The 19991-nt window shown below is 33.0% G+C and overlaps 1 protein-coding gene across 1 annotated transcript in view; it reads right to left on the bottom strand.

The window, feature by feature from the left end:
• Positions 1-19991, bottom strand: part of LOC134721343 (coiled-coil domain-containing protein 149-B-like) — a 163469-nt gene that overhangs the window by 108388 nt on the left and 35090 nt on the right. Inside the window, exon 3 of the mRNA XM_063584284.1 lies at positions 5768-5824. Within this exon, the coding sequence (XP_063440354.1) occupies positions 5768-5824 (57 nt within the window). The remainder of the gene's footprint in view (positions 1-5767; positions 5825-19991) is intronic.

The following is a 19991-nucleotide window of genomic DNA, read 5'->3' as shown; positions in this document are numbered from 1 at the left end:
AATTCACAATGCTGTTGAATATTAATCCTCTCAAAAAAATGTTTGAAGAAATTTTCTTTTTATTTATGAAATTTCAAATGAGAAAAATTGAACCCAATTTTTTAATCACATCCCCCTTTCCCTTATTCCAAAACTAATCTCAATTAAAATATTCTAATGGAGTTTGCAACAATAACTACTCATTTAAATACATCATAAAATATTAAGATGTAAAAAAACTGCTTGTTATCACTGAATGGTAAAGATTATTTAAATTTATCAGTTGGTAGTAAAAAGTGAATATACATTGTGTATTGTATATAACAAACATTTAAGTTGATTCTGGACAAAGAAAGATAAAACCAATTAAAAAAAAATCTTGCTATTGCACAATAATGTGCAATAAGATATTTCTTGCTTACTATTCTGGACAAAGAAAGATAACTCTAATTAAAAAAAAAATACTTAAGATCCTGATTTGGACCAACTTGAAAACTGGGTCCATAATCAAGTACATGTTTAGATTCAGCATATCAAAGAGGCCCAAGAATTCAATTTTTATTAAAATCAAACTTAGTTTAATTTTGGACCCTTTGGACTTTAATGTAGACCAATTTGAAAACAGGACCAAAAATGAAGAATCTACATACACAGTTAGATTTGGCATATTTAAGAACCCCATTTATTCAATTTTTGATGAAATCAAACAAAGTTTAATTTTGGACACCGATTTGGACCAACTTGAAAACTGGGCCAATAATCAAGAATCTAAGTACATTTTTAGAATCAACATTTTTAGAACCCAACCGATTCATTTTTTGTCAAAATCAAAGTAAGTTTAATTTTGGACCCGTTGGAACTTAATGTAGACTAATTTGAAAAAGGGACCAAAAGTTAAGAATCTACATACACAGTTAGATTCGGCATATCAAAGAACCCCAATTATTCAATTTTGATGAAATCAAACAAAGTTTAATTTTGGACCCTTTGGGCCCCTTTTTCCTAAACTGTTGGGACCAAAACTCCCAAAATCAATACCAACCTTTCTTTTGTGGTCATAAACCTTGTGTCAAAATTTCATAGATTTCTATAAACTTAAACTAAAGTTATAGTGCGAAAACCAAGAAAATGCTTATTTGGGCCCTTTTTGGCCCCTAATTCCTAAAATGTTGGGACCAAACCTCCCAAAATCAATACCAACCTTCCTTTTATGGTCATAAACCTTGTATTAAAATTTCATAGATTTCTATTCAATTTTACTAAAGTTAGAGTGCGAAAACTAAAAGTATTCGGACGTCGACGACGACGACGACGCAGACGACGACGCCAACGTGATAGCAATATACGACGAAATTTTTTTCAAAATTTGCGGTCGTATAAAAATTCTTAAGGGTTCCGCGGAACCCAGTGTCTCGCCTACTTATGCTGTTAATTGCAGGCTCAACAAAAGAGGAATAAAATCAATAAAAATATTCCTCTTGATACTATCTTATGATTCTAAGAAGCTTCTGTCCAAGTTTGGTAAAAATACAGTATGTTTTGAAAACTTTAACTGCAGACTGTCAGTAACGTAAACTGGAAGAAAAACTAAGTCCATTTATAAGTAAAAAACAGATACACAGGTACAAAATTTTTTACAAAATTTTCTTAAAGATACTAGCTTTTGATCATAAACAAGCTTCTGTCCAAGTTTGGTACAGGTCCAAAATAGTATAAGAAAGTTATTAAAATTTTAAAAACTTTAACCACAGAGTGAATGCGTTGTTTTCTTGCAGAAAATCTAAGTCCATTTAAAAGTAAAATGCACAAAAAAATGGATTTATTTGTTAACAAAATTTACTTCTGGATACTATGTTATGATCATAAACAAGCTATTGTCTAAGTTTGGTACAAACCCAGGATAGTTTTAAGAAAGTTATTAAAATTTCAAAAACTTTAACCACAGAGTGAATGTTGTTTCCTGGCAGAAAAACTAAGTCCATTTTAAAGTAAAATATGGAAAAAATGGAATTTTATTTTTCCAAAATTTCCTTCTTGATAATATCTTATGATCATAAACAAGCTTCTGTATAAGTTTGGTACAAATACAGTATAGTTTAAGAAAGTTATTAAAATTTCAAAAACTTTAACCACAGAGTGAATGTAATGTTTCCTGGCAGAAAAACTAAGTCCATTTATAAGTAAAATACGGATAAAATGGAATTCTATTTTCACAAAATTTACTTCTGCACACTATGTTATGAACATAAACAAGCTTCTGTCCAAGTTTGGTAGAAATCCAGTTTAGTTTAAGAAAGTTATTAAAATTTCAAAAACTTTAACCACAGAGTGAATATTTGTTGACGCCGCCGACGAAGCCGACGCCGACGGAATGTAGGATCGCTATGTCTCGCTTTTTCGACTAAAGTCGAAGGCTCGACAAAAATTGACTATAAGGGACAATATCTCCTTAGGGGGTTAATTGACCATTTCAGTCATTCTGACTTATTTGTCGATTTTACTTTGCTGAACATTATTGCTGTTTACAGTTTATCTCGATCTATAATAATATTCAAGATAATAACCAACTAGAGGCTCTAAAGAGCCTGTGTTGCTCACCTTGGTTTATGTGAATATTAAACAAAGGATGCAGATGGATTCATGAAAAAATTGTGTTTTGGTAATGGTGATGGTGATGTGTTTGTACATCTTATTTTACTGAACATTCCTGCTGCTAATAACTATTTCTATCTATAATGAACTTGGTCCAGTAGTTTCAGTAGAAAATGTTAGTAAAAATTAACAAATTTTAATGAAAATTGTTAACCAGATGCTCCGCAGGGCGTAGCTTTATACGACCGCAGAGGTCGAACCCTGAACGGTTGGGGCAAGTATGGACATAACATTCAAGCTGGATTCAGCTCTAAATTTGGATTGTGATTAAATAGTTGACACAGCATAGGTTTCTGACACAGAATGAATGTGTTCTAATGAAATTAAAATTTTTGTTTTCTCTTAGAGCAATTCACTATGCTGTTGAATTTTATTCCTCTCAAAAAAGTGTTTGAAGAAATTTTCTTTTTATTTATGAAATTTCAAATGAGAAAATAGAACCCATTTTTTTTAATCACATCCCCCTTTCCCTTATTCCAAAACTAATCTCAATTAAAATTTCTAATGGAGTTTGCAACAATTACTACTCATTTAAATACATCATAAAATATTAAGATGTAAAAAAAACTGCTTGTTATCACTGAATGGTAAAGATTATTTTAATTTATCAGTTGGTAGTAAAAAGTGAATATACATTGTATATTGTATATATAACAAAGATTTAAGTTGATTCTGGACAAAGAAAGATAACTCCAAATAAAAAAAAATTCTTACAATTAGATATTTCTTGCTTACTATTCTGGACAAAGAAAGATAACTCTAATTAAAAACAAAATTGCTATTTCACAATATTTTGCAATAAGATATTTCTTGCCATTGCGCAATACTGTGCAATTGAAAAGACTTGCTATTGCACAAAACTTAATATAATAATTTTAGATCCTGATTTGGACCAACTTGAAAACTGGGCCCATAATCAAAAATCTAAGTACATGTTTGGATTCAGCATATCAAAGAACCCCAAGATTTCAATTTTTGTTAAAATCAAACTAAGTTTAATTTTGGACCCTTTGGACTTTAATGTAGACCAATTTGAAAACAAGACCAAAAATGAGGAATCTACATACACAGTTAGATTTGGCATATCAAAGAACCCCATTTATTCAATTTTTGATGATATCAAACAAAGTTTAATTTTGGACCACGATTTGGACCAACTTGAAAACTGGGCCGATAATCAAGAATCTAAGTACATTTTTAGATTCAGCATATCAAACAACCCAACCGATTAATTTTTTGTTAAAATCAAACTAAGTTTAATTTTGGACCCTTTGGACCTTAATGTAGACCAATTTGAAAACGGGACCAAAAGTTAAAAATCTACATATATAGTTAGATTCGGCATATCAAAGAACCCCAATTATTCAATTTTGATGAAATCAAACAAAGTTTAATTTTGGACCTTTTGGGCCCCTTATTCCTAAACTGTTGGGACCAAAACTCCCAAAATCATTACCAACCTTCCTTTCATGGTCATAAACCTTGTGTTTAAATTTCATAGATTTCTATTTACTTATACTAAAGTTATGGTGCGAAAACCAAGAAAATGTTTATTTGGGTCCCTTTTTGGCCCCTAATTCCTAAACTGTTGGGACCTAAACTCCCAAAATCAATACCAACCTTCCTTTTGTGGTCATAAACATTGTGTTTAAATTTCATTATTTTCTATTTACTTAAACTAAAGTTATTGTGCAAAAACCAAGAATAATGCTTATTTGGGCCCTTTTTTGGCCCCTAATTCCTACACTGTTATAACCAAAACTCCCAAAATCAATCCCAACCTTTCTTTTGTGGTCATAAACCTTGTGTCAAAATTTCATAGATTTCTATTAACTTAAACTAAAGTTATAGTGCGAAAACCAAGAAAATGCTTATTTGGGCCCTTTTTGGCCCCTAATTCCTAAAATGTTGGGACCAAAACTCCCAAAATCAATACCAACCTTCCTTTTGTGGTCATAAACCTTGTGATAAAATTTTATAGATTTATATTCACTTTTACTAAAGTTAGAGTGCGAAAACTAAAAGTATTCGGACGACGACGACGATGACGACGACGACGACGACGACGACGACGACGCCAACGTGATAGCAATATACGACGAAATTTTTTTCAAAATTTGCGGTCGTATAAAAATTGAATATAAAGGACAATAACTCCTTAGGGGTCAGTTGACCATTTTGGTCATGTCGACTTACTTTTTGGTCTTACTTTGCTGAGCATTATTGCTGTTTACAGTTTACCTCTATCTATTATAATATTCAAGATAAAAACCAAAAACGGCAAAATTTCCTTAAAATTACCAACTCAGGGGCAGCAACCCAACCAAATGTTGTCTGATTCGTCTGAAAATTTGAGGCAGAGAGATCTTGACCTGATTAACAATTTTACCCCATGTCAGTCAGATTTGCTCTAACTGCTTTGGTTTTTGAGTTATAAGCCAAAAACTGTATTTTACCCCTATGTTCTATTTTTAGCCATGGCTGCCATCTTGGTTGGTTGGCCGGGTCATTAGACACATTTTTTAAACTAGATACCCCAATGATGATTGTGGCCAAGTTTGGTTTAATTTGGCCCAGTAGTTTTAGAGAAGAAGATTTTTGTAAAAGTTAACGACGACGGACGACGACGACGGACGACGACGACGACGACGACGACGGACGACGACGACGACGACGACGACGGACGACGACGACGACGGATGACGACGACGACGACGGACGACGACGACGACGACGGACGACGACGACGGACGACGACGACGACGACGGACGCCGGACGCAAAGAGATGGGAAAAGCTCACTTGGCTCTTTGGGCCAGGTGAGCTAAAAACGGTAAAATTTCCTTAAAATTATTAATTCAGGGGCAGCAACCCAACAACAGGTTGTCCGATTTAACTCAATTCTATGTTCTATTTTTAGCCATGGCGGCCATCTTGGTCAAGCTTTAAATTGTACTCAGTATATACAAGTTGTTAATAACTTATTGTGTGTTTTTTATTCAGCAATAACATAAAATGATGATACTAATACTTATACATGTATAAGAAGTATTATTTCGTCATATAAAATCTAAAGGAAAGCAATCATAAAGTTTTCAAAATATATATTTGATAATACTGTATTATAATTAAATCACCTTAGTGCTGGTTGAACATCTGGATTTGGTTACATCTAAGGATGGTGAATAACATGGCTGAAATAAATAAATGTCATCTGATTTTATCTATGCAAAGTCTTAGTTCACAAATAGACTAGAAATGGCATTGTTAGTGAGTGGTGGTTCCATGAGTAAATCTAAATATTCAGCTGTGCCACGAGCGCATGATACGCCTGTCATCTTGTGTGTGAATTTTTATGCAATAATCATAAATAATTTCTGAGATACAGCTCGACATATGAAAAACCTCCTTTTTTACCATAAAATAATAAAATTTAGATTCATTACTTAAAAGTATGCAGATCTTTTGATTATTATAACTAAGAGATGTTTGAAGTATTAAGCAATAATCATAAATCATTTTGAAGATAGGGCACCACATGTGAACCCCACCCCCATTTTTTTAACAAAAAACTCAATAACTCTATAAAAAAAAAGAAAAAAAAGAGTATACTAATCTTCAGATTAGTATAACTAAAAAGTGTGTAAAGTTTTAAGCAATAATCATAAATCGTTTTTTGAGATATGGTGTGACATGAGAAAAACACAACCCTGTTTTAGTCACAAAGTCCCGTAACTCAAAATGTTTTGATCTTAGTTTCACCAAAAAGTACACAGATCGTTTGACCATCGTAAAAAACAACTATGTAAAGTTTCATGAAAACTGGATTAGTTGTTCTGAAGTTACGGTGCAACATGTTTACTCCGGACATAACAACAGACGATCGCCGGACATCGGACATTTGTATACCACAATACGTCCTGTCAAAAGTTTATCGGACGTATAAAATCATTGAAGTTTGACAAGACAGTTATTATAAATAAACAAGATTACTAAGCCTTATCAAAATATCCCCCTCCTCATATTAAAATATTAAAGAATTCGTCACAATGTCATGAATCCTTATCATTGTGGTTACAGAGTATGTTTTGATTTCAACTTCACCATTTTGAACTCTTGGTTAAATAGGTGTCTTGTGAGCAGCAACCTTCTATCAAGGAAATCATGATAGGAAATACAAATGCCGGAATATCGTATCAATTGGGAGATGTATACTCCCTTTTCAGGCGCTGCTGGAAGGTTGCTACATAGAAATTGAAAGTTCACAATTGGGAAGCTGAAATCATCTCGTTTGTTGTAAAGCTGTCAATGTCTAGGTGTAAGTCAAGATATGAGGCAGTCTTAACTGTATCTGTTGTATCCTTTATCTCTAGTTTAATGGGATAGATGCATTCAACATAGTCACCAAATTTTGAATTACTCAGTGAGAGAACATCATGTATATAGCGGCCATTACGTTAAGGGATTTTGCTAACTTCTTATTTTTTATCAGAATAATAACGAAACAAGTCGGCAAGAAGAGGGACACAATTCAGGTTTCCATTGGAATGCCGACAGTCTGGTGAAAAACACGTCCTCCAAACGTAACAAATATATCTCATCCAAGAAATCAAGAGAATTTTTTGTTTGAATCAGTGTGATCCTTTACAAATTAGGATTTATTCCTCCTTTTAATGAAACAAAGCAATAACAGTCTTTTAGTTTGGAATGGGGAATACTTGTGTAAAGTGTAGAAAAGTCAACTGTTTTAATACTATTGCAAGATGAAAGAGCCTTATGTACTCCACATCTGATTCACACTACCTCCAGAATAGACAGTTTCACAAAAACTTTAAAGCCCGGCATTAGTTGCTTATAAAATAAATGTTACTTATTTGGAAATAGGTTTTGTGGAGCACTTGGAATAGGCTGCAATATACCGTTGTTTGTAAGGACCCTTGTGTGGTTTAGGCATCCAATACAGTGATGGAAGATCCAGTTCTTCATCTTTCGTTGAAATTCCAAAGGAACATTAGACCTGACCTATGATTATCCAGGATTTCCTATTTGGTAAGTGTCGTGAAGGTACACATTGAGTTTCGCAGTGAATAGTCAATACCTAATTCATTTACCAAGCAGTTTATGTAATGAATTTTATACACAAAAACAATCTTGTTTGGGGCTTTATCTGTGGGGACAACGACATATTTGTCATGAAGGTAGGACAAGTGTTTTGCAACATTTGGGTCTTAAAAGATTGACGTAGCATTGGTATTGATAGAGTCATTAAGCTTCTTAATTCTGATTTGTATCAACGACCTCATAGCATTTGCCAATTCAGAAAGAGTATCTACGTTTTCCTTCCCGTGCTTAATTTACAAATAAAGCCCATTGCGTGATATAATTCTCAACTAAATCCATCATTATTATGAAATTGTATTTCCAATTGATGGATTTAGGCTCACGATATTTCGTACCTTTGGATACAGTGTTATTGGCAATGTTGAGGTCACCCGTAACAACGTGGCCAATATGTGAATTGGGAACTAGAACAAGTGCAATCAGGATGTTTAGACTTGAAGTCGTCAATATTGAGATCCCGCAAAACATGTTTGTAATTGAAAATTTTAGTTGCAATTGGTTTGGTATAGGTATAAGAAATGATTGGTAAAGACTGATCTTTGAAATATTGAGGTATTTTCGACTGAACTAATTTATGACGAATGATATAGCGTAAGTTGACGCCATCAAGACCATTGTTGACAAAGAAAAGTTTAAGAAAAAGATCTTTTCTCTTTTCCATCTTTTCAAATGCGAACTGGTTTGAAAAGTCTGTGACTTGCAATATCCGAAATGATAGCTGTAAGTCTGTATTAGTTTGAATGTGGATTTCTAAGAGTGGTTTCCAAACATAAATTGAACAGAGAAATAAGTTTTGAAAGGGGTGATGAATAAATTAGAGTGTGCATGTGATGAATACCTTACGGTTTTTGTATAAATAGCAGCAAGTCATTAATAGAGACATCATGCAGAGTAGGTGATGTATAATGACAATGAACATGACGGCATCTACGTCGAAGAGTAGAGTTGAAAATAGTTATCACATTCACCAAGCTACCGGAAAGACTAGATATAATACCTATATCCTCAATTTTTTCATTGTAACCAAATGGTGTCGAATCCAGCAGTCCTCTTTTTGTCTACGGAGAGGCGTTGATAGATGAGGACATTTAGTCCTATGGTATATTTCTTCGATAATGTGAACTGTCATAAAAACCACGGAATGATTAGGTTGATTAAAATGCTGGTAAAGCATATTTAAACTTTAAAATGCTTTAAAATGACTTTAATATTTAATTTTAAGTTCTTTAATGAACAATCATTTCTGATATTCAAATAGTTATTATAGGTACCAGGATTATAAATTAGTACGCCAGACGCGCATTTTGTCTACAAAAGATTCACTAAGTGAAAAAAAGTATAAAAAATGGAATTTTAAATCAGACTAACATAAGAAAAACAAAGAAAAACAAATACTTTAATATTTTATACATATGTTAAAGTTACTTTTAACACTATTGAAATATAGTCATAATTGTGACAGGTTTTGAATTTGTGATTATTAATTATGATACGTAATTTTACAATCTCATCTTAGAATGTTCAAGGGCTTGGGTGCAAATGCAGTGATGAAACATTTAACTCATACTTAAAACATGATATAAATAGACTTCTTTAGACATGGATGAGGGATCACATTCTAATTTAGATATTCCTGAATTTAGCTCTTTCCAGAGATACAGAAAGAAAAAAGGCAATCCAAGAGATTAAGCGGAGGCATTATCGTTTTATATACTGGGGATTCATTATTATTCTTTTGATACCAATTTTCGCAGATTTCGATGGTATAGGTGTCAAACCCTCAATTTATGACAAATTTTCTTTATGCTTGTATGCAAACTTTGGCAAAACTACGAAATTAAATATACACGAACATGCAAGTTTTCCACGAAAATTGGTACCCATAAATAAAAAGTGAATCCATAGACACAGTAGATCAAAATATAAGAAAGATATAGCTGAAATCCACATATTTCTTCATCAGAAAACAGATTATGTTTCAAATTAAACAGTCTTTTTTGGTTGAAGTAAAGATGTTTACATTTGTGCATGCTTTGTTAAGTCATATGGATCAGGTGGTGTTGATTCAGATTATACTTTGGCAGTCAAGGACTTCTATTAAAAAAAAATCAAGTTGAAAGTGCCATATATTTATCAGACCATTAAAGATTTTTGTTCATATATATTGTAATATTTTTGGAGTTTTGGGTTCTCAATGCTCTTCAGCTTTGTACTTGTTTGGCTTTTTTACTATTTTGATCTCAGCGTCACTGATGAGTCTTATGTAGACAAAACGCGTGTCTGGCGGATTAAATTATTATCCTGGTACCTTTGAAATTATATTACAGTTTTATTACTCCTGATTTTGAGGAAGACTACTAATTTTAGACCTTTACAGTGTACATAAAAATGGGAAGCTATTTCTAAAAACAAAATGTATTTGTCTTTTAAATTTTTTATTTCTTTTATAAAAACAGCAATATATAGTAGGGGTCTATCTCTCCAAAATTGTGTTGAAAAACTCTGTAGCTCTGCATTAAACAATTAATTAATATTATGAAAACATTTTTGCAAATCAACAGTTTGGAAATAGAGTTAATCATAGAACCACCAATAAATTGTTTATCCTAAAAACTTTAATTTCAAAAGAAAAAAAAGATAAAAAAAAAAAAAAAGAAAAAAAAAGAAGGAAAAAAATTGTCCTTGCTTTGTTGATTTATGCAGACCGTTTGCCACTTTGTGCAATAATGGGTTATAATACAAAAACATGACAAACTTTAATGAGGTAATTAGTAATATGTATAACTTTCCAGAAGAATCTTCTATAAAAATTAATAATGAAATGTCTAAATCCTTCACATTGGAAAGAGGTGTTAAGCATGAGGATAGTTTAAGCGCTACTATTTTTATTTGTTTTATTAATGATGTACATCAGATTGTTGACAATACTTGTAAACATTTAGTCCTTCAAAAATCTGAATTGGTCAGCTTAAGTTTACCAGACGATTTGCTAATAATGTCAAGTTCACAATCAGGACTGCAAAATGCAATAAATAAACCAGAGAAGTACTACTATCACTGGCAATTAACCGTCAATACTTAACAAGAGGCTCTTCAGAGCCTGAATCGCTTACCTTTTAAGTTTTGTTTAAATCTTTTATGGATTTCAATGATTATTTTTGCTTTTGAATACATATTAATGAGTGGCTAAAAAATGTTCTTTGTATAATTAATATTTTTTTCACGAACAAAAAAGAAGCATTTTACACCTGTGCCTCATTTTAGCCATAGTGGCTTTGTTTCTTGTTGTACCAGGAAATAAAATAAAGTAAGCAAACTAGATATACAAATTGTAAAAAAATTGTTGTTAAAGGGCCATAACTCCTTTAAGGGTCAATTGACAATTTTGGTCTGATTGTATTTTTACTTTGCTGAACATATTTGCTATTTAAAGTTTATTTTTATCTATAATAATATTCGAGATAATAACTGAAAACTGCACAATAACTCATCAATTATGTGGCAATCACCTAAAAATCATAAACTTAATTTAATTTCAGAGTAGTGTAGCCCTCCACAGTTAGGTGTGTAGTTTCGCATTTTGGCCCCTGTGGATTTTTAAAATATGAGAGCTAGTGTGAAATAAAATTCTTTTTTGGATAGCTGAGTACTAAAATAGACTTCGTATTGGGTTTATATGAACATCAAGATTATGTAATGCATGTAATATAGGCTGCTTTCTGTATGACACTCCGTATTTGCATGTCCCTACCATACATTTGTCCGGCAATTATCGGAATGGTTTTTTTTGGATTTTACGAAAAAATGAGGCGAAAGAACACCCATTTTTTATTTGATCATTAGGAAGATCTATGCAAACAGTTTCTAAAAAGATATCACTTAAAGGCATTGAAATTCTAGTTTGATCCAAATTTTGGGGGGATATGTGACATGTTTACCCCCCTTTTTGCAATATTTTATTGTAAATAAATGCAGAATGTTACCATGGATACACATTAATTATTTTTCACCCTTTTAACTTTGGAAAATCAAAACTATGGAAGATACTGATTACATACATATGCACATGTACAACACAAACAGTAAGGTTAATGTATTAGAAATCCAGGAATAGGAGATGATAAAACATTTTGTGGCTCATTTTTAATTTAATTTTCTATCTGTGAAGTGCTACCTAGGTAGACCTTGACCTAATGAATACTTTAACTTCTTGTCTGATTTCCTCTTAATGCTTTAGTTTTTGAGAGATTAGTCGAAAAATTTTCATTTTACCCTATGTTCTATTTTAGCCATGGCAACTAGATACCCTAAGGATCATACAGCATAAGCATAGATTAGTTGAAATTGATTAAGTAGTTTCAGAGAAGAAGATTTTTAAAGTTTAAAAACATGGTAAACTTATTGTGTAAAATGTTCCTTCAAGGGCAATAAATCCTTAAGGGGTCAATTGGCAATTTTGGTCATACAAACTTATTTGTAGATCTAAATATGCTGAACATTTTTGCTATTCACAGTTTTATTTATAGTATTCAAGATAATTACCATAAAACTGAAAATTTCCTTTAAATTACCAATTTAGTGGCAGCAATCCTAAAATGGGTTATCAAATTCATCTTAAAATTTCAGGGCTGATATATGTAACTTCACCTAATGAACACTTATACCCCATGTCGGATTTGATCTAAATGCTTTAAAATTTGGTCTTTGAGATATAAGCTTAAACTGCATACCCTTTGTTCTATTTTAAGACGTGGTGCCCATGTATTTTGATGAAACAAAACAAAACACTTTATTCTAGATACCCTAAGAATCAGCTTAAGTTTGTTGGAATTGGTTCAGTAGGTTTCAGAGAAGATGATTGAGAAAGTTTACACCTTACAGACGACGATGACAAACAACAATGGATTCCAAGTGATGGCAAAAGCTCACAGTTCCTTCAAACACAAACCAAATGTGGTCAAAGATCTTAAAAATCTATTGCGTAATTATTATTGACTGCACATTTGAAGATTTGTTCTTGAAACTTTTCAACAAATTTATAAAATTATACAAAGTATGGGACCTTGTAATCCAATTTAGAGATATCAGTACGCTTTTCCATTTCCATTCTCATTTTTACTCAAAAACTCCTTCCAAGCCTCTCCTTTGTGATATGTAACCTTCTGGTACAATTGCATACAGAACAATACACTTACACACAAGTTATTGTCCGGAAACTACAAAAATGCCTGTTTCTGACCTTTTTGGCCACCAATTCTTAAACTTCACTGTTGGTACCATATCCCCAAAAAAAACAAAATCAATCATAACCTTCCTTTTGTGGTATTGAAATTAAATTTGTTACCTTCTTGCAAAACTTCATAGAGATCTATTTACTCAAACTAAAGTTATTGTTCCAAAACCAAATGTGACTTCGGATGACAAGGAAAAAATGCAGGCGACGACGACATCGTGGAATTATACAACCCCCCCCCCCCCCCCCCCCCCCCCCCCCAAAAAAAATCGTATAAAAATTCAAGCAGTTTAAAGTCATAAGAAACGAGTGACCGGTGAAAAATTATGTTCTTCCAAATCTTGAACCAATGCATACAAACATAATAAACTTAGTCTTCTGTGCACGAATTTATCATTTTTTCCGTGTAAATTTCGTATAATCGTCAATTTTTTTTTCAATCAGTCAGTGTTGTTGTGAAAATATGGCAGGTAATTAAAGTTCGTGTTTTGAAGCCGAAGTTTAACGATGGTCACCTGTTTGTCAACAATCGACAAAAAATAAACAAAAAAGCATGGAAAGAGAGCACGTGTTTACATGTGAATTCAGATAATAGTTTATTTTAAGAACATCCATGCGTATTGTGATCACCGGATTTTTACGAGATGGGTCACACTGAGGTCACTTTGCATACGGAAAATATGTCGGGGGAATTGTTTGCTGGAAGCAAGCTATTACAATAAAGTAAACTTCTTCTAAATATGAATAAATTAAAGAATTTTCTTCAGAAAAAAGTATATGTACATAAGTTTTATAATGAAAACTATCCATTGAGTTATAAAAAACATATGCATTAATTTTTTTTGATTTGAGGTTTCTTATGACTTTAAGTATCAAAGCAGGTTCTATTGACATGGTTCTTTTGTTAATAAAAATTGACCTAGACGAGTTTAAACATATATATTTGCATTCTGCCTATTTAATTAGGTGTGTGAATTTTTCTTACAGGAATATGAGGCAAAATGGTATACAGACAGGGGTTGAATTTAAGTTTTTTTGTGTACCGTCCAGCAGGACCAGTGGACTGAAAAATCTACTGGTTAGGCTCCAAATCTACTGGTCCTGCAAAAAATAACATTTGTTTGACAAACACTTTAAATAATAGAATATGTTTGCTCTTATTTTGATGCTTTCTTTTACATATGTCATGTATGTTAGACAAGAAAAAGAGGGACTCTTGATCCTGATTTTGACAAAGGCATTGATAATCTCAATGATATACTTTAAAATCAGGATCAAAGACAGAATAAGTCAACATTGTCACCCAAGAGAAAACGAAATGTTAAAAAAAATTATGACCACATGTTTTTTTGTAATTGTACTGAACAGTTCGATCCAAGAAAATACCGTCCTAGATAATGCGGCCACTAATTTATCCGCATGCACCCTGTGCCGATTTTAAAAAGTGTTCTTTCTTATATTTAGTAACAACTGGCCAGTAATAGATATGTTTATGCGATACCCTTGATTTATGTATAATACCGTTACGGATAGTTATCAAAAGTACCAGGATTATAATTGTATACGCCAGACGCGCGTTTCGTCTACATAAGACTCATCAGTGACGCTCAGATCAAAATAGTTAAAAAAGCCAAATAAATACAAGGTTGAAGAGCATTGAGGACCCAAAATTCCAAAAAGTTGTGCCAAATACGGCTAAGGTAATCTACTCCTGGGGTAAGAAAATCCTTAGTTTTTCGAAAAATTCAAAGTTTTATAAACAGAAAATTTATAAAAATGACCATATAATTGATATTCATGTCAACACCGAAGTGCTGACTACTGGGCTGGTGATACCCTCGGGGACGAAACGTCCACCAGCAGTGGCATCGACCCAGTGGTGTAAATAGTTATCAAAAGTACCAGGATTATAATTTTATACGCCAGACGCGCGTTTCGTCTACATAAGACTCATCAGTGACGCTCAGATCAAAATAGTTAAAAAAGCCAAATAAATACAAGGTTGAAGAGCATTGAGGACCCAAAATTCCAAAAAGTTGTGCCAAATACGGCTAAGGTAATCTACTCCTGGGGTAAGAAAATCCTTAGTTTTTCGAAAAATTCAAAGTTTTATAAACAGAAAATTTATAAAAATGACCATATAATTGATATTCATGTCAACACCGAAGTGCTGACTACTGGGCTGGTGATACCCTCGGGGACGAAACGTCCACCAGCAGTGGCATCGACCCAGTGGTGTAAATAGTTATCAAAAGTACCAGGATTATAATTTTATACGCCAGACGCGCGTTTCGTCTACATAAGACTCATCAGTGACGCCCAGATCAAAATAGTTAAAAAAGGGACAGATCAACTTCTGGCCGATATAATATGGGGAGAGATTGTCTGTGACTTCGACGTTAGTGACCTGGTAAAAACGTCATCAAAATCTGATTACGCTGATTTATGAAGGACCAAGATGAATCCGGTGCAGATGTTTTCAAATAAGTGCAGTTATAATTGAATTTCACATGTGTATTATACTATATAATGATTATAAATATAATTTATTGAGAAACTATGATTTTTATGGTTTTTATTTGAGCAAATCATCACCAGAAAGCCCAGAAAGTCTGAAAGCATAAACTGAAAAAAATATTATTTTTAACATATATACAATGAATAAACTTGTTGTCACATAACCGGCATAACTGGTAGTTATGTAAAAATTTAATTCAGTTGTGTGAATGTTGATTTGGTTAAAATAATAAGTTGCTAGAGTTTTTTATCTTCAGGGGATAAAAAAGGGGCAGGTTAAATAATTGAATTCGAAATGGCTTCCAATCTACTGTATACATGTACACATGCAATAATATTTCTATTTAATTTGTTGCTTCAAAAAGTATTGAACAAATGATTCTTTGTTGATTTTATTTATATACTTTTAGGGAATTTAATGATATTTTTAAATGTAGCTGCCAACAGATTGCATGCAGATATTCCAGTTACCTTAATTTACTCGGCAATACTAGTTGGAAGTACAGTGACGGCAAATTAATTTACAGAAAGGAGAACTTGACATGTAACCTTTTGCATAAATAACCCAGGAATCCAAGTGGCAGTGGAGTCTAGTACGTGCAATTTGAATTGGTGCATGTATATACTGCTGGGATTATTTTTTTGGGATCCCACTTTTATTCCGGGAATCTTATTATATTCCAATAAAAAAATCCCAGTATATTTCCATTGGGAGTTACATCGGGAATCCCGAAATTTTATCCCGATGGAATTAGGTGGGATCCCATTTAGAATCCCATTAGAATTCCAGTGGAATCCCAGATTTATTTTCTCTTTAGAGCTTCCGCATCACCACAATCCTCACAAAAACCATCAGGTACCTGACTGGGTCGCCGGAAGCGTTGTCCATAAATGTTCCACATTTCAGAATTATTACCAAACAAATGAAAGGTTTTTAACGACCTTGACGGCTATACAGCCCCAATTTTGTCCGATTTAGAACCAGTCTACTATTGACAAAGGGAGGTAATTTGTTAAAAAAAAAAGTGTGTAATAACAGAATCAAATCGGTAATTGGCAAATGGACTATTGGACAGACAAAATTTTATTAATTTTTTGGAAGTTGATTCTGAGGAAAAGACAGACTAAGAAGTGAATAAATGAACAGTTCTGTTCGTCGTAAGAAATATGCATGGCATAATGTAAGTTAAATAATGAAAATTCTTGTTAATGAAATATCGAAGAAAAATTTGTATGATACATTTGTATATGCCTTGAGTTCATTTCCTACTGAAGAACTTTAGCAAGGTGCCACTTAATAGTCAGTACTCAGTTTTAAAAAACTTAATTACATTTTAAATAAAACTAGAACACACCCGTGATCTCACGGGTCCGTGACTGAATTAAAGTATATAACTATGCGCAAGCCTTATTTTAGTATTAGTATTGTCATCTGATAAAGTCATGCCGATTATAAGATACACAGTTTTCTCTGCTTTCAAATCTTTCTGTTTGAACCCGTCGAACTGGAACTTATCAATTATTGGTAATATTTATTATTTGGAAAACAATAGGTCCTGGAATGGAGTCAACAGCATTGTCCTATATTAGTTATAAGTAAAGTTGAATTCTTTGTTTCGCTGTTTTACGTCATGCCCACTAACAAATTGAAAACTGTACCTATATGCCTTATTTTTAGTCCAGATTTTTAGTATTCGTATTGTTATCTTAGAAAGTCTTACTGATTAAAATACTACAATAAGTAACAATTTGACAATTTAGTAGTGTCAACCTTGTGATTATGACCCGTGTATATAGCATATTAATCCTGAATACACCGTTTGGTGGTGCGCCTGTCAGATGCGGAACGTACAGATAAGGTAATAGGTAACAGGTGAATATACTATTGGTATCGGTATCGACCTCGACCCGGAACTTCTTAATTATTATTGGCAATATTAATTACGTGGAAAACAAAAGGGCCTGGAGTGGTGTAATATATAAAGTTGAATTCTGTGATTCGTCGTTTTTACGTGATGACGGCTGACAAATTGGACCTCGTTATTTTAGTATTATAGATAGTCAACTTTCTACAAGACCTAAGTGCCATATTCGCTCTCTTATATATGTCATGAGAGTCCTTTGGCATCGATTTTCAGAATTTAGCATTTTTACATGAATATGCAGTTTAAAGCATTTCAATGTAGGTGTTTAACATACCGTAACTTTACATCAATTAATCCATTTTTTTACAAGCTTTTTAGCACGTCAAGCAGTTTGTCTTTTAAATATTAGCAGCAGCCTTATATAGAGATATACACTTTCATAAGAAAAATTTACCCTTTCAAGACCCATTAAATAGCATTTATCATTTTCATTTATAGTTTTCATCTTTTATGAAAACTGAATATGTGGGGGTGAATAAAACATTTACTACATTTGTTTGTCAGGCTGCACGGTTAATATATGACCAAAATTTGTATGCTTGCCAATGAAACAACTTTCCACAAGAGACCAAATGACACAGAAATTAACAACTATAGGTCACAGTATGACCTTCAACAATGAGCAAAGCCCATACCTCATAGTCAGCTATAGAAGGTCCCGAAATAATGAACGTAAAACATTCCAAACGAGAAAACTAACGGCCTAATTTCTGTACAAACAAACAAATGAAAAACAAAAATGTAACACATCAACAAACGACAACCACTGAAATCCAGGCTCCTGATTTGGGACAGACACATTCACGTCTGGCGTACTAAATTATAATCCTGGTGTCTTTGGTAACTATTTACACCACTGGGTCGATGTCACTGCTTGTGGATGTTTCGTCTCCAAGGGTATCACCATCCCAATAGTCAACATTTCCGTGTTGACATGAATATCAGTAATGTGGTCATTTTCATAAATTTCCTGTTTTACAGAACTTTGAACTTTTCGAAACACTTTAGGATTTTCTTATCCCAGGCATAGATTACCTAAGACGTATTTGGCACAACTTTTTGGAATTTTGGATCCTCAATGCTCTTCAACTCCTTACATGTTTGGCTTTATAAATATTTTGATATGAGCGTCACTGATGAGTCTTGTGAAGACCAAACGCGCGTCTGGCGTACTAATTTATAAACCTGGTACCTTTGTTAACTACATACATACCCAATGTGGTGGGTTTTAACATGTTAGCGGGATCCCAACCCTCCATCTAACCTGGGACAGTGGTGTAACAGAACAACATAAGAATGAACTATGAAAATCAGATGAAAAAGGCTCAACTCATCAGATGGATACAAATATAAATACATCTAACAAAAAAACAGAGTGGACGGGGCGGGTACTTTTATATCCCAACAACAAAGACACTAAATACTGATCTTAGAGTACTCGCAGCTACTGACAGCTAGTTCAAAGCCACTAACAACTAATAACCAGATGATCAACAGGGTGCAGCTTTATATGACCGTAGAGGTCGAACCCTAAAAGGTTGGGGCTAGTATGGACACAACATTTAAGCTGGATACAGCTCTGAATTTGGATTGTGATTAAATAGTTGACACAGCATAGGTTTCTGACAGAGAATGAATGTGGTCTGATGGCTTTTGAGCAATTCACTTATATTAATCCTCTCAACAAAAAAAATATTTGAAGAAATTCAGATTTAATTTCTGAAATATGAAATGAAAAAATTGAGCCCCCCCCCCCCCCCCCCCCTTTTTTTTCACCTCCCCCTTTTCCCTATTCCAACAATGATCTCAATTCAAATTTCTAATGGAGTTTGCAACAATTACTACTCATTTAAATACATCAATAAAATATTAAAGTATAAGATGTCATACAGTCATGGTTAAAATTAATATTAGTTAATAGTAACTTATAAAATAATAAATGGGGAATGTGTCCAAAGGGACACAGATAATGCCCCCTCTATCATATAACGTTATAAAAAATTGAACTTAAACTGAGTTTAGAGGTAATAAGCATTATATACACATTTCATTTAATTTAGTTGAGACAAACTTAAGTTATGAGAACAGAAACTAAAAAAATCTTCAATTTTTCCATTTGTAAAGGGGCATAACCCTAGAATGGTAATCAAAGTGCTTATAATCACTGAATGGTAAAGACTGTATAATTTATCAGTTGGTAGTTGAGTGAATATTGCATTGTATATTGTAAATAGCATTGATTTAAGTTCGATTCAACTACTATTCTGGACAAAGAAAGATAACTCCAATCTATTGTCTTGAAACTACAAAAATGCTTGTCTATAGGCCCCTTTGTGGCCCTTTATTCCTAGACTATTTGCGCCATAACCAAAAAAATATATCTCAACCTTCTACTTATGGTATTAAACATTGTGGTACAATTTCAGAACAATTGAAATACTTATACACAACTTTTTGTACTGGCACTAGATGAATGCTTATTTTGGGGCCCCTTTGGGCCCCTAATTCCTAAACCTTAAGGACCATAACCCCCAAAATCAATCCCAAACTTCCTTTTGTGGTTAT

Source organism: Mytilus trossulus, chromosome 6, assembly GCF_036588685.1.
Source record: "Mytilus trossulus isolate FHL-02 chromosome 6, PNRI_Mtr1.1.1.hap1, whole genome shotgun sequence".
Classification (NCBI taxonomy): domain Eukaryota; kingdom Metazoa; phylum Mollusca; class Bivalvia; order Mytilida; family Mytilidae; genus Mytilus; species Mytilus trossulus.
This window is presented reverse-complemented; position numbering and strand designations above follow the sequence as displayed.